Genomic DNA, 17,150 nt, shown 5'->3' on the forward strand with positions numbered 1-17,150 from the left:
ATTAACGCCGATTGTTGCTTGGCAGAGACAGTGTTGTCAAACGTGCCTCGTTCGATTTTCAAATCACACAGTCTGTCAGTAGTCAGTGTGCTCAGCTGACCTGTTGAATTCAGTTCTGCACACGTGAAGGGCAAAATTGTATAAACTGACAAGGTAGGTAACACTCATTGTGTCATATTTCATTATGCATAATAACAAGGCGCAGCCTTATTTACATCCATCGTTCTTCTTTCTGCAATAAAGGTTTCCCACCAACAACCACTGCAACTGCGCCACGTCGATTGGTTTTCAACATAGCTGGCTTTCAGATCCAGCATTCAAGGACTGGTTGGTGAAAGTACCTACAGACCTTTAGTGCTAAATGTGGATTATGTCCAGGGACCCTCATTAACATCCGTACTATGGGAAGATCGGCTCTTACAAGTCACATGACAAAATCCAAGAAGCACGTCGCGAAAGCAGCTGCCATGGGAAGCACAGCAAGTTTGTATGTCTACACCCGACCGGCGGCGGCCACTTCAACCCAGCAGACAGATTCTACTTCCACTACCACATCTGCGGATTCAGCTGGGTCAACAACAGTGGCATTGGCCGCTGGAATTGTTGCGCCTCCGCAGAAGGATGTCACTGCAATGTCAAAACCGGGGATAAACTGAGAGGAATTGATTGGATGGCAATAAAGGACGAAGTAACAAAGGCGGAAATACTGTGGTGTTTGGAGTGCATCGTTTCACACAAGTCACTGTGTAGTTCTGCAAACGACGTGTTACTTTTACCCGCAATGTTCCCCGACAGTGAAGTGGCCAAGAGCATGCGTTTACAAAAGGACAATATCGGTTATATCGTGCAATATGGACTAGCTCCCTTCTTTGAGTCTGAAATTAAATCTGACCTAGTAAACGCATCAAGAATTGTTGTTTGTTTTGATGAATCCTTGAACAAGGTTTGCATAAGAATCCAGATGGACATTTTAGTGCATTATTGGGACATTAAAAAAAAATCTAGTGTGCACCCGTTACTACGCATCGGCTTTTCTAGGCAGTTTGACGGCACCTAAGCTACTTCAAGAAAAAAATTCCCGGCAAAGCAATGAAACAACTTTTCAAGTATCAATGGACGCCCCTAACGTCAATTTTGCATTCTTAAGGGAACTTAAAATTTTTTTGAAAGAAATTGAAGGAGTAGACACCGTTTTACTGGAAATTGGAAAATGTAGGCTTCACGTTGTTCACGGCGCCTTCAAGACCGCAATTCAAGAAACACAGTTGATGATAATTCAGTTTTTACGTGCCTTGTACAATCTTTTTAAGGATGTCCCTGCCAGAAGAGCTCTGTACATTTCAACAATGGAATCGGAACTGTTTACCTTAAAGTTTTGTACGATCTGATGGCTGGAGAATGTGGAAGTTGCTGAGCAAGCTCTAGTAATGCTTCCGTTTCTGTGAATATTTGTTGGAAAACTGGAAGGAAAAAACAAACCAAAATGTGCTAGCTACAGAGTAGTGGATGATCACCTGAAGGACAAGCTACTTGGTCTGAAAATTGCCTTTTTCAAGACTCTTGCTGGAGACTTGACACCTTTCCTAAAGGATTTCCAATCCGATTGGCCGCTAGCACCGTTCCTCCACTGTGCTTTGACAGAGATAATGGAGACAATGATGACACGATTTGTCCAGCCAACGAAGATCTAGCCGTCAGTTAATTTGGACAAAGAATCCAATCTTTTGGGTGTGAAACATGTCAAGATTGGGTTCACCGTCAAGAATGAATTCAGAAAGTGCAGGTCTCTCACAGCCCTTGAAATCGCCAAGTTCGGGAGCGAATGCAGAAGAGGAATGATCAAGCTTGTGTCAAAGTTGATAGAGAAATCTCCCTTACACGTTAGGATGACAAAAGCTGTAAGCTGCTTTGATCCCACAATAGCGTGCAGGGTGGCTGGTCCCAAATGATTTCATTCCTTTCTACAGATTTTGGTGGAGAGCAATTGGATGAATGGTGTATGTGCTGATAAAGCATAAGCGCAATACGCTTCTGTTGTAAAGAACAACTGCAAAACAAAATTCAAAACATTCAACAAAAAGGAGCAACGGCTGGATGAGTTCTGGATGAAATGTCTCAAGAACCAGAATGCAATGTGTCACGAGCTGCAGAAGGCAATGGAAATCGCGCTCACTTTGTCGCACGGTCAAGCAGCAGCGGAGCGAGGATTCTCGGTGAACAAAGAGTGCCTCTTCGAGAATATGAGGGAACAATCTGTAGTGAGCAGAAGATTGGTGTACGACACCGTCAAGACACGCAGCAGAGTCCAAGGAGTACCTATAACAAAGTCCCTTATACACAGTCCCTTATACACACTGTAAGAAACTCACGAGATCAATATGCTGAAGACCTCAAAAATCGAAACGACGAGTCATCCAGGAAAAAGGATCATCTGACTAAAAGGAAGATTGTTGCCGCAGAAATAAGACAGCTTAAAGAGAAGGAGGGAAAACTTGAGGGGACCATTCAAAACGCTCAGATAGACCGAGAATCTATTAAAGAACGAATCAATGCTTTCGCACACAGCTCCAAGTGAGTTATTCTCCAAGGTCAGTTCCTAAATTACAGTATTTGTTGTTAAACATGGTACTTCCTTCTAAATTATTTGTTTTATTTGTTGTATTTTCTAATAATAATTAAAATGTTTCTTTAATAAAATGTGTTTAAACCAAATGAATATGATAGCGTAATTTATTTTAAACTGCTAACTCCCACAGATGTTTAAATATACATTTCAAACAATAAGTTTCGTGATTAAAAAATATTTGAAAAATAAACCTAATTTAAGAAATTAAGTATTAAAATAAAGACCGGAGCTAAAATTTAGCAACACGAAAATCCGAAAAGACGCACAAAATATTTTACAGAAAAAATCTTTTATTATTCTAAAACGAAAGACAGTAATCAAAGGTCTTTAACAACCCAGAATGAGATTTTCACTCTGCAGCGGAGTGTGCGCTGATATGAAACTTCCTGGCAGATTAAAACTGTGTGCCTGACCGAGACTCGAACTCGGGCCCTTTGCCTTTCGCGGGCAAGTGCTCTACCAACTGAGCTACCAAAGCACGACTCACGCCCGGTACTCACAGCTTTACTTCTGCCAGTACCTCGTCTCCTACCTTCCAACGATTAAACCGCAAGCTTGTGTATTTAAATAAAAAATAATAAAATCAGAAAAAATGAGGAATGGAAGAGGTAAAAGACATACTTGTCCTTACTGAAAGCAAATTTTTGAGTGGGGAATATAGTAGCTGCGCTTGACACAGGTTTTCGCTCTAAAACTCGACTAAGTTCGTACGAGAGCAAGGTATGGATGTCCCGCTACCTGTCGCGTGACTGGTGCTGCCTTCTGTTGTCCATTTATAGGATTAGTTAGAAAGAAGTAGTAGCGAACGTTAGAGCTGTTCGGAGACGAAGATCCAATTCAGGTATTGCTCTGCATGCCAGAACACTTCGTCTTTTCTATACTACAGAAAAGTCGAAGTGCTCTGGCATGAAGAGACTTGTGACATTGCTCAGTAACATATTATTCATTTTCTTTTTTAAGGTCAATTATACTTTTTGCCATCAATTGCATAATTTTTTATCTATGAAAGCACAACATTAAATATGAAAACTAACTTGAAGCTCGTTAAGTCATATCAAATACAAATGTGTGGTAAAATTTTAAATAGTGGCATAAATGACTTATCTTCTGGGTCGGAAATTTTTCAAATGGCTGATACTCAAGTGTTACCGGTACGTTCTGAATGAGAGTTATAACGCCCTGTGATTTAAGAAATTCACTGCAAATTCTCACACGTAACATACATCATCTTGCGTGGAAATTTACTTTGAAACTAACGCTTTTCAAGCCACTATTCGTAATATTTTCCAGTGATCTGTTAGAAATGTAAACAATTGCGACGCAAGCACATCGAATGCACGTTAGTTGTTACGGACATACTGCATAATCTTCGACCTAAGGCCTTTGGCACTTTTCGGTGTCGGCAAACTGGTCTGTGCATTGTGCAAATTACTCATTTTCTACAAACTAAACTTTAATTTTGGTGTTATTATCTGATTTATGTTTCATTGCTGCAGTATTATTCAGCAGTAGTGGGCTCAAGTTCTTTGTCAACGTATCAGATCTTACACGTCAAACCTACAAAAATTTAACTAAAATCCAAAAGAATGAAAAATCCCGGAATTCTAAAAAATTCCCGGGTTTTTCCCGGATGGAAAAATTCCCGGGTTTTCCCCAGATCTCCCGGGCCGTATACACCCTGAAATGTCATTGTCTAATACTGAAAAAGCTGTTAATACAAATAGTACCCAAGACTGGTGTGGTTCCTCAATCTGATTATGTCTATTTTGTCATCACTACACAAAAGAAAACAGGCCTTTCTAATATTGCAACAACTGTAATAATGGTCATTTTTGTAATACGACAGGATATAATTCACGAAGTTCCAATTTGAAATGCCTATTTGGCCTACTACAAGCAAAAAAAGCTTTATGTTAGGAAATAGTTTCACATTTCATTCATACGCTCCCGTTTTTGAAGCACGAGGTCGAAAAGTAGTAGTACGAAATTTTTGTATAAATTTGGAATTGTCATATTATTCCATAATTTGTGTGATGTCCCCATTTCTTCTCCTTCCTTGTTCTAACAAAATCACTGTTAAAGCTCATTGCCCAGTTGACTCTACTGACGTTGGCAGAATCACCGGTTTAGTTATCCAGCGATTATTCTCCGGTTTGGTGGTATTATGTGGTATTACATGCCCTTTTCACTGTAGCGATCTGGCCAAAAATTTTCTGTCAAAATTTCATTTTCTTGGATACACCGAGAAGATAATACATAATCTTTCTTACCTGTTAGCCCCGTTAGTCGTTTAATCCCACTCTGGTAGTCTGAATCTATGGACTTAGCTAGTAATTACAACAATCATTCTCATACCCAATCAATCACATAAACAAACGGCATTCACCCCCGTTCGGCTTTATTCCGCTCAGCTCGTATAGCCCCATCCCCTTTTTCTGCAGGAAAGTTTATTTCTACGTACACTATGCACACATTCAAAAATCAATTTATAATTAATTCAGAAATCAACTTAGAATGTGTTCAAAAAGCAACAGGGATGTGTTTCAAAATCATTTGAATAATCGATAGACTAACGTGTGTTAGATGCTAGGCACTTTGTGAAACAAGGTTTTTTTTACCCCTCAAGTATACGAATTTGCCCCCCCCCCCCCCCCCCCCCTCACCGCCAAAACAGCTGTCCGGTTCAGATACCCCAGTTTGCTGCATACACAACCAACAACGACATTTCTGTAGCCAGACTCGGGAGGAGGTACTACTCATACGCGACTCACGCTCATCAGAGGTAATTTGTCGTCACGGAGCATTGCATAGTCTTCCTAAACCCTTTGACACATTTTGCTGTTGGCAAATGCTTTTGTGAGCACTGTGTTTTCTTTAGGTGGCGCATTTTCTTTGCAATTTAAGTTTTATTCTCTCGCTCATATTTTGTTGCTGCCGTATTATTCTGCAGTAGCAGGATACAGCAATATCCTTTGTTAGTGTGTCGGTTCTTACCAATCAAAATTACAGAAAATTAACTGAAAACTAAAACAATGAAAAATTCCCGGGTTTTTCCCGGATCTCCCGGTTGTCCCGGGTTGTATACACCCTGTGTAAACAACACTCAACCATTTACTTTTGACTTTCAGTACATGTACACTGAATTTGAATACATAAGTTACCAGAACATCAAAATTTGTGAAACATTTTGGTATTTCAACATTACACCTTATGGAATGGTGTAACAGATATTTAATTTTTACAGTAAATTCAATATACTATAATAAAAACAGACTAAAAAGAAACCAGTTACTATACAAGATTTAAAAAACTTGGTTACTAAGATAGTTTCTTCAAATGCTATAACATCTTTGATGAAATACCTAAAGTGCTCTGCACTGAAAGTATTAAGTCTACACAATCCTTCATAAAGATAATATTTTTATATGAATTGTTTCATTACTGACCTAATTCCATAGCAGTAACTTTAATATCCTGATACTGTAATGATGCACTGTCAATCTTTCTATAGTAGTCCAGTGTGTCACTGCTTCGTCCAAATGGCAGAATTAGCATTGCATTGTCCAGTGTGCTGACACTTTTCTAAAAATTAAGACAGAATTTTGTTATATTTATGAATGAATATTCCATTACCATTAAAACCTGAGAATTCTTTATAAAGATTAACACAGTAAATTATAAAACATTTAAATTATGGTAAGTCTTATGTTCTGCTCAATATTTTAATTACATTGTACATGAGACTAAATGACATTTTAATAATATGAAGTACATTCTCAAAGAACATAATGCTGAACAAATAGCAGCCCAAATAATGCCTAAAATATTGGTAGCCAAAATGTAGACCATTTTGTGGCATTAATGTGATACGGTCAGTATAATATAAAGGAGCATTGATGTGTGACAATGACATTCTCACAATGAAGATGAGCTACAGAAAAGCACTTCTGAAAAAGGTGTTTAAGGTATATTGTATATAATCTGTAACATGTCTAACAGAATGTTTATTTCAAAACTAATATATTTTTAATATATTTTTCCCATGTGGAAGTTTCTTTCTATTTTATTTACAGAATGTTTATTTCCTATCAAACTCTGCAGTAAAAAAATTAAATAAATAAATAAATAAAAATAATCATATTTTCTACCAACTCAATTATTTCAAGGAACTGTTCTTCACAATTAATAATTGTTTTGGAATACAGGTTTCGCAAATACGACATGGATGGTTGGTGTTAGCTGTAGCAATAGTTTACCTTCGAAGTATGGCCTCAAATATGTAATAACTACTAAAACTACGTTGGGCCATGACAGCCTTAGTGTGTTAGGTTTCTGGTTTGCAAATGTTTCCTGGTTACTTCACAAGTGAGTTGCATTGGCTTTAAAATCTATGGAACCATCACATGAACTTCTGGTGATGTGTTGACATACCATCTCGACCTTATGGTCAGGAGAGTACCTGTGGTTTCATTCGAAATGCAGCTGACGGCTACTGAAATGTCGCATAGTGTGTGCAGACTGAGTTACATACACTTCATAGTGGAGTGAAATTGCTGAAGATGTAACTTCTGTAGTATAAGATAAATTTTGAAACAGCTATGAATAAGTAAAGTGATGAAATATTTTCCTTTCGCATTGGCTATTTCGAATATAACTATCATCAGATGGTTTCTGTATGTATACAACATGAATTCCTAATCTGCTTTCCATGGACCACAAAGTATGGACCTCAGATAGTCTGGATCAACGAACACTAATTGTGTGTCTCCACAAAAAAATGGCATATTTCTGTCTCAGTATTGAAGTATGGAGGTGGTTGATGAATGATGGAACCGGCCACAAATACTTTTTAAATGTTTTATTTTAGTGCCCTAACTGGTTTCAGGCTACCACACCCATCTTGAGATGGCTAATATTTTTCATTACTTAGATATCTTGATCAACAGCACGTCGTCTGCTCCTCATGCACAAAAATATTTGAGTATTTAATGCCATTTTATCAGTTGTTTCATTAACAAAAATATTCTAAACTGCTCGCATTTATATGGTGCAAAATCATAAATATCAGATTTTATGTGCTCCTCATAAATTAGCAGAAGTGTATAAATTATTAATTTGAAATAAAAAGGAAAAGGACTACATATAAGTGTTAGGAATATATTCCTTTTCAATAATAATGTTTTTATTATAGATGGTTATGTCCTTTGAAGTCAAGTTTAGCAGCTATGTCATACTCTATCAACAAAATATGCTGAATCTGACACACTATTTCACCTATAATTGACCTAAAGCAGTTTTTTATCTTTTTAATTTGCTGAAATTGCATTGAGAAGATGCTGCACACATCATAAATATACCCTAAGCAATTTCGATGTTTGAGTAAGCATATTGTAACCCATACTTTGGGATAAAACTTCAAAATATTCAAATAGGAAGATGTTCAGTGTTCATCACCACTTCCTGCTGGAATTTGAAAGCTGTTATTTTGTTAACTAGCTCAGTTGTATTTATATTTCTATCATATTTCACATTAAAATTTGCTGCATATTTTTCAAAATAAGATTTTTAGGTGTTTCTGACAAGAAATTAAAGTGAGATGCAATGGTATTTATATGTGAGGTATGTTTTCCACTTCCCTTATTATTCTACACAATATTTTGAAGCACTCGATCCTAAGCAGTTTCTCTCCAGTCCTCATAAATTGTCAAAAATTGTAAACCTTCAGACAAATAGCACATCTGTCTCAGCACCTACTGACCAAACTTTGATATTCTACAATACCACTGTGCGGTTGTAGTACAAAACTTCATTGCTGAGTGTGAGCTAGCTGTGCTGGCAGCAGATGCATGAACTAAACCTACCGATGACACAAACATTGTGACACCTGCCAAGGGAAAGGTTTCTTCTCACAGGCAGATGGTAAGAACAGATGGAACAAGTGAGCTTGCATATCTTTCCCAGTTAATTCATAAATTGAAGTTCGCTTGTGTGTGTGTGTGTGTGTGTGTGTGTGTGTGTGTGGTGGTGGTGGTGGTGTTATCGTTGCTGCTGTTCCCCCCTCACATCCCCGCTGTGTCTGTGTCCTAGGTGGCAATCCTGTAATGTTTGAATCCAGCATCAGTAATATGCTGGTTGACACAGTCATATCAATTAAATATCTAGGTGTAATGTTAATAAGTGAAATGAAATGGAATGAGCATGTCATGTTGGTAGTAGGGAAGGCGAATGCTCGACTTCACTTTATTGGGGGAAATTTGGGAAAGGAGACTGTGGATAGAACATTAGTGTGACCCATTCTTGAGCACTGCTAGAGTGTTCGGGATCCACACCGGGTAGGATTAAACGAAGACATTGAAGTATTTCAGAAGTGTGCTGATGCATTTGTTACTGCACAAAAGTATTATTGAAATGCTTTGTGAAATCAAATGGGAATCCCTGGAGAAAACACGAGGCTCTTTCTGCGAGGCAATATTGTGGAAGTTCAGAGAACTGGTATTTGATGCCAACTGCTGGTCAATTCTACTACCCCAAATGTATGATTTGCATAAGGATCACAGAGATGAGATGAGAGAAATCAGGCCTTGTATGGAGGCATATAGACAGTTGATTTTCCCTCACCATTTGTGAGAGGAACAGAAAAGAAAAATGAGTAGTAGTAATATGTAATACCACACATCCCCCCTGCAAAGCACAATATGGTGTCTTGCAGAGAGAGTTAGTGTGTGTGTGTGTGTGTGTGTGTGTGTGTGTGTGTGTGTGTTTTATATGTATACATATACATAGTTATGTACGATTCCTTGACTTCCGGAAAGAGTTTGACTTGGTGCCCCACTGCAGACTCCTAACTAAGGTACGAGCATACGGGATTGGTTCCCAAGTATGTGAATGGCTCGAAGACTTCTTAAGTAATAGAACCCAGTACGTGTTTTCCTCGATGGTGAGTGTTCATCGGAGGTGAGGTTATCATCTGGAGTGCCCCAGGGAAGTGTGGTAGGTCCGCTGTTGTTTTCTATCTACATAAATGATCTTTTGGATAGGGTGGATAGCAATGTGCGGCTGTTTGCTGATGATGCTGTGGTGTACGGGAAGGTGTCACCGTTGAGTGACTGTAGGAGGATACAAGATGACTTGGACAGGATTTGTGATTGGTGTAAAGAATGGTAGCTATCTCTAAATATCGATAAATGTAAATTAATGCAGATGAATAGGAAAAAGAATCCTTTAATGTTTGAATACTCCATTAGTAGTGTAGCGCTTGACACAGTCATGTCGATTAAATATTTGGGTGTAACATTGCAGAGCAATATGAAGTGGGACAAGCATGTAATGGCAGTTGTGGGAAGGCAGATAGTTGTCTTCGGTTCATTGGTAGAATTTTGGAAATATGTGGTTCATCTGTAAAGGAGACCGCTTATAAAACACTAATACGACCTATTCTTGAGTACTGCTCGAGTGTTTGAAATCCCTATCAGGTCGGATTGAGGGAGGGCATAGAAGCAATTCAGAGGCGGGATGCTAGATTTGTTACTGGTATGTTTGATCATCACGTGAGTGTTACAGAAATGCTTCAGGAACTCGGGTGGGAGTCTCGAGGGGAAAGGAGGCACTCTTTTCGTTAATTGCTACTGAGGAAATTTAGAGAACTAGCATTTGAGGCTGACTGAAGTACAATTTTACTACCGCCAACTTACATTTTGCAGAAAGACCACAAAGATAAGAGAGATAAGGGCTCGTACAGAGGCATATAGGCAGTAATTTTTCCCTCGTTCTGCTTGGGAGTGGAACAGGGAGAGAAGATGCTAGTTGTGGTACGAGGTACCCTTCGCCACGCACGGTATGGTGGATTGCAGAGTATTTATGTAGATGTAGAAGTTGATCTCCGTTTTCAATCACTTCTGATATATCCTGCTGAAAATCAGTTATCTGTGGCACATAAAAATCTTGGTTCTCTGTGAACTGAATACTGTGCGACACACACACACACACACACACACACACACACACACACACACAAGCTGCAGCCACAACCAGCATACTCAATGCATACTCCATGCCCACTGTTTTAGTAAAACTACAGAAAACCTGTATTTGGTTAGCGAGAGAAGAATTTGGATCCATTCCTCCCACATGTGGGTCCAGTGTCCTAATTGCTGTGCTACCTCCCTCAGTACACAACCCATTTACCAAACACAGTATTGAGCACATGACAAGCACACGAAGAAGGTGTCCAACAACATAATTCAGGTTTCAAGCTTGAGTCATTCATCACAATACATATCTGTTCTCTTGTAAATTTCTAGGCATCTACTGCAAAAATTTATAATATTAGCCACCTTCTAAGTTTTGGACTGTGGGAAAATCTCTGAAAGCTGTAAAAATTTGTAACACTAGAATACACAGAAACCTCAGAAGTAACTCACATGAAATTAATCAAAGTAAATGAAAATAAATTCTGCTCTGCAGCACCTATCAGTCTACTCACATTTGGTGGTAAAAATGAAGCATCCACAAGGTAATACAGTATATTATAAACAGCATTATGCTGGCTGCATTGCGGAGGCACTTGTTGACATATTTCATTTCTTTCCTCTGTACACTCAGGCGTTAACATTAAATTATAGAAGTAAGGAGCACAGTATTGCAGAAGTGCCAAAGTTAAATTCACATCATTCTCCTGCAATGAAATTCAATGAGACTTGGTTAGAACGATAAATAATGCACAAAGTCCATAGATTTACACAATGAATAACAGTAACAGTACATATATTCATTATAATTTGGTTGGTTGGTTGGTTTGCTTGTTGATTAAAGGGGCTAAACTGCAAGGTTAACAGTCCATCATGATTATTTATCACATATTCCATTGTCTTCTTAAAAAAAAATCACTATACAAAACTGAGTAAAAATTTATTCATCATAATATAAGTGTTCCAGTAATGTGGGAGAGAGAGAATTTAACTGTAATATCTACAAATTAGCTAACAGTGAAATCATTGCACCGTAATGTCTAAACGTATATAGTGAATTACATACAGCTCACGCAACAATATATTGACTTGTTGCAGCTGAAGAACTTCCGTATCATAAAACCTGCTACAACTCAAACTATACATTCACATTGCAGAAGTAAAGTGCTACCATCCAGGCACAATGAAACTTCTGGAGTAGGAAACATACACGTTCAAAACTGAACATTTTCATTTTCACTGATCAGCGAGAACAGCATGACCACCTACATAATAATCAGTATGTCCAACTTTGGCATGGATAACATCGGCGACCCATCATGGCCTGGTAGCAATGAGGCCCTGTTAGGTCACTGGGACTACATTTGCATACACAAGTCACCTAGTTCCCATAAATTCTGGGTACAGGGGATGGGGGATGAGAAGCCCTGATGCCATGTTCAATCACATCCCAGATGTGTTTGTTTGGATTCAGATCTGGTGAGTAGGGGAGCCAGCGCATCAATTGGAACTTACCACTGTGTTCCTCGAAACACTCCATCACATTCCTCGCACATGGCACATTATCTTGTTAAAAATGCCACTGCTATTGGGAAACATAATCGTCATGAAGGATTGTACATGGTCTGCAACCAATGTATGATACTCCTTGGCTGTCATGGTGTCTTGCACAAGCTCCACTGGACCCACAAAGGCCCACATGAATGTTCCCCCACAGCAAAATGAAGTCACCGCCAATTTTTTTCTGTCCCACAGTACAGGGGTCAAGTAGGTGTTCCCATGAAAGATGACTGATCTGCGTCCTCCCATCAGCATGAAGGAGATATTGGGATTCATCAGACCATGCAACACTCTGCAATTGTACAACGTTCAGTGACTATGGCCATGTGTCCATTTCAGTTGTAGTTGCTGAAGTTATGGTGTTAACATTGGCACATGCATGGGTCATCAGCTGCGGAGGCCCATCATTAAAAGTGTTTGGTTCACTGTGTGTTCAGACACACTTGTACTCTGCCCAGCATTAAAGTCTGAGGTTAGTTCTGCCACAGTTTGCCGACTGCCCTGTTTTACCAACCTGCCCAGTTATGATGTCCGACACTTGTAATGAGGTGTGCCCACCCAACCCCACAATGTCTGTCTTGAATATGTGGTGAAACCACATCCACACACCACACCACTCCTCTAACACCCAACAAGTTGTGTAGTTTCTGAAATGCTCATGCCTAGCCTCCGGGCTATCACAATCTGCCAACAGTCAAACTCTGGTGGATCACGTGCTTTCCCATTCTACACACAGATGGCACACTCACTGATATCAAATGTACTCTGCCTGTGTCCGACTAGAAGCCATTCCTTGTCAGGTGACACGGCCATGGTGTTCTGGCTGATCAGTGTACCTCCCGTCACTATTTTACGTACCTACCCTGTAACTCACAGGGTGTTAGAAATAGAAGTTTAATATCTTGGGAGATGGTATTTAATCATCATAACATGAAATAAGTCCAGTGAACATGGACTCTAAGACACATACCTTACAAGCTAAGAACATTTGTTCATTTTCATTACACATATTTTCTATTGAACATTTTTTCCTTCTATTGGTCGATACTACCTCCTCCCAAAATATGGTAAACAAAGAGCTTGCAGTAGGAGAGATTTGTTTCACAGTATTGAAGATGATTCACAGTTCATAGCTCTTAAGGTACGCATTTTAGAGCCAATGTTTATTGGACTGTTTCTAGTTTTGATGCTTACTACCACCTCTCAAAATCATTCAACACTGCCTGTACATCTACAAACCTTACATTTTTCTTCACGAGCTCTGGCTGTGATAACAATAGTAGGAGCACAATTACATGGAAATAAAGAAAGCAGATTATGAAAGACTCCATCTGCTACACCAGGAGTCTATGAGACACATTAATCCCTGTCAAAGCAGCCTCGGTATAGAAATAAAATTAAAAATGAAGCAAGAACATGGAAATTGATGTAAGTGGCAAAACCAATGTAACAATAAATGTCACGTACACTGATGAGCCAAACTGTTGTGACCACTGCCTACCATGAGATGGAATGCTGCCTTGTGATGATGCGAGGACATGATGCAGTAAAGAAAGTACATAATCGGAGCAGAGACATATGGGGAATCATTCTAGCAACAATACAAGCAGCTAATGGGGAAATACAGTGGCAATGCCATTTTGACAAAGGCTGATTGTTATGGCCTGGTGCCTAGTAACAAGCATCTTGGAAACATCAAATCTGGTCCGCTGTTTATATGCTACTGTCATGAGCATCTATGATAAGTGGAGGAAGAATGGGAAAAAAAAAAATGTGAGTAGGCAACAAGGTGTTGGATGTAAATACCGTATCACAGAACATGGAGATCAGAGGCTTGCTCACTCTGTAAAGAAGGATAGATGGTAATCTGTGGCAGTTCTGATGAAGAGTAAACTACTGGTGCAGGCATAAATGTTTCAGAGCACACCATTCAGCACATTGTTGACAATGTTAACATTTTCACACAACTACACCCTCCATTACAATTTCAATGGGCACAGGTTCAGTGAGCTCAAATAGATCAATAGAAATGTGTCTCTTGGTCAGGTGACTCATGTTTCTGGTTAAATCAGGTCAATGGTCATGTCCAGATATGTCTTCAGCCAGGTGAACAGTTGCTCAATAACATGCACTGTGCCACAGACAAAGGCAGGCAGGTGTGTGTGTGTGTGTGTGTGTGTGTGTGTGTGTGTGTGTGTGTGTGAGTGGGGGGCGGGAGGGTGGGGGGTAGCAGTATTGTGCTAAGGACGACGTTCACCTGGGCTTCCCTGGAAGATATGGTAGTAACAGAAACGACCATGACAGTTGTGGATTGTGTGAATGTAACTGTGGATCACCTGCATCCCTTCATACTGACATCTTCCCAAACAATGGTGGCATCTTTCCGCCAGATATCTGTCTATGTCACAGAGCCAAAATAGTATTACAGATTTTTGAGGAGCACGAGGGTAAACTAATTTTGATGTCTTGGCCATCAAATCTGCCTGATCTGAAGTTGATGGAATGCGTCTGGAATGCTGTCGGACCCCAGCTCTTTGTCTATATACCAACAGCCTGTAATTTACAGGAATTGTGTGACTTTTGTGTAGACATTTGGTGCCACGTACCTCAGGAAACCTACCAAGGACTTGTCAAATCCATGTCTTGCAGAATAACTGCTGTATTGAGTGCCAGAAGTGGCCGACATGCTATTAAACAGTTGGGCATAATATTTTGGCTCATCAGTGTATGTGAATGTGCAAGGAGAGGATTGAAAAGAAAAGAAGAAAGAATTTTCAAAAGTAGTCTGCCAAACACATGAAAAGACCATTGAAACTATCCAGATTACCTAGTTTTACAAACTTACTTTACATTAAAATAGCATGAAACATTTTAAATTCAAAGCTTAACTTCTCTCCACATTAAAATTGTACTTTATCCTATATTTACCGAATATACATGACAATTTAAGAAGAATATTGCATTTTGGGAAATGATACTGCCACAATTTGAAGGCACCAGGCCAATAACATAAAACTATAGCCTCCTAGGTGCCAGATCTAATGCAATTACATTATTTCACTTCAATTATGTGTTTCAAAACAGTCTGGAGCAAACAGATAAGAACTTTATTTCTTTTCATGGAGCAAGTCCCCATATTTATGATTCACTTAAGACATTGAGTTAGCCAGCTATGCTTCAGTTTACCTTGGTCCTTGGTATGTGTTTCACTGATAACCGTGCTACACGTTATAGCTTGGAAACTTTAATTGCAATGTGATATTAAAACAATTCCTCCAGGCCAAATAGTATCTACGACTCCATGTTACACTGAAAAAGTCTCTACATACTCTCAGGAAGGAGATGACTGGTTAATCACAGACAATAAATATACTTTTAAGGGATGACAGATTTTTATTTAAACATGTCAGACGTATTAGATTACAAATTAAAAGAAAAAGAAGCTATAGGAACAGAATGGATAAATACAGTTGTAGTATTAATTAAGTTGGTTATACAGAAGCAAGTGACACCCACTACAACAGGAGTTGCTGTCATGAGGTCCTCGAGGTTGCACCATGTGGGCCAAAGCACTGCAAGAATACATGTGTTGAATTATCTGGACCACACCACTGTTGCCCAAGTTAAATGGTACTGGGTATTCCCATTTCAGGATAGCTGCTTTTGACCTTGTCACTGTCTACAGTTCTCATTGTGATGGCAACAAACTAGGTTTTTTCTGATGGTTCCATCATGTGATAGCCTTTTGAAGTTTAGAACATCTTTGTTTTAGGACGAGTTTGGTGTATCAGCTGGCAGTACTCCCTCCCCTAAAAAAAAGGTTGCTTTGATGCAGCTCTCCATTTCTGTCATTTGCCAGCTATCCTCTCCATTTCAGCAAAACACTCACAATCTGCCTGATGCATGCGTATCTAGGCTGCCCCTGCAATTCTTTCCCTCTACCAGCCCATCAACTACTATTTTCAGCAAGAGCTAATGTCATAATATGTGCTCATCCAAGCTCTCTCTTCTCTATTTGAATGTTGAGTTGCTGTGGTCTCCAGTCCAAAAACTGGTTTGATGCAGCTCTCTACACTAGCCTACCCTGTCCCAGCTTCCTCAACTCTTTGTAACTTCTTCAAACCTAAATCGCTTGCTGCAGTCGAGCCTTGGTCTCTCTCAATTTTTACCCCCCACCCCCACCTCCTCCACAACTCTGCCCCCACTTCCACTTCCCTCCATTACCAAATTGATATTTGTCTAATGCCTCAATTTTTCTGATGCCTCAGAATATTTCTTGTCAAGTGATCTCTTCATTTAGTAAATTTGTGCCACTTCTTTTCTCCCAATCTGATTCTGCAGCTCTTCTTTAATTGCCTGATCTACCTGTCTAACTTTCAGAATTCATCTGTAGCACTACATTTCAAAAGCAAACTATTGTCTTCTTGTCTGGATTGCACGTCACCCATGTTTCACTTCCATACAAAACTACACTCCAAAAAGACACCTTCAGAAAATGCTCAACGATTAAATTTATATCAACTGTTAAAATAACTCACATTTAAAGAAATGCTTTTCTTGCTAATGCCGGTCCATTCTGTATCCTCCTTACTTCAATCATTGTCAGTCATTTTGTTGCCCAAATAGTCTCTATCTACAAACATACTCCACAAACCACTGTGAAGTGCATAGCAGAGGGTACATTCCATTGTACGAATTGTTAGGGCTTTGTCTCATTCCATTCACGTGGGTAGCATGGGAGGAATAACTGTTTAAAGTGCCTCTATGCACACTGTAATTAATCTAATTTTGTCCTGACAATCCCTACAGAAGCATTATGCCATTGGTAACATTATTCTTTCTTCCTTGATATGTAACCCTGTATCCCACAGTGGTAGGTTTTCTTTGAACTCGTTACATTTGTGACCAGCCTTCTTACATGTGTACCACTCTACGGGGTGGTTATAATTATAATGATGGTGTTGCGAGTGCTGCAGTGTGGGCCCTATACATTGCAC

The 17,150-nt window shown here is 39.3% G+C and overlaps 1 protein-coding gene and 1 non-coding gene across 2 annotated transcripts in view; both read right to left on the bottom strand.

Annotated features, from left to right (window-relative positions):
- The window catches only part of LOC126298673 (protein dispatched), a 193,824-nt gene that overhangs the window by 45,961 nt on the left and 130,713 nt on the right, over nucleotides 1-17,150 (bottom strand). Inside the window, exons 7-8 of the mRNA XM_049990105.1 lie at nucleotides 11,109-11,300; nucleotides 6,073-6,208 (exon numbers count right to left, since the gene is read on the bottom strand). Of these exons, the coding sequence (XP_049846062.1) occupies nucleotides 6,073-6,208; nucleotides 11,109-11,300 (328 nt within the window). The remainder of the gene's footprint in view (nucleotides 1-6,072; nucleotides 6,209-11,108; nucleotides 11,301-17,150) is intronic.
- Nucleotides 3,031-3,105, bottom strand: Trnas-cga (transfer RNA serine (anticodon CGA)). The gene has a single exon. It is a non-coding gene; the product is annotated as a tRNA-Ser (tRNA).

This window comes from Schistocerca gregaria, chromosome X (genome assembly GCF_023897955.1).
Source record: "Schistocerca gregaria isolate iqSchGreg1 chromosome X, iqSchGreg1.2, whole genome shotgun sequence".
Taxonomy (NCBI): domain Eukaryota; kingdom Metazoa; phylum Arthropoda; class Insecta; order Orthoptera; family Acrididae; genus Schistocerca; species Schistocerca gregaria.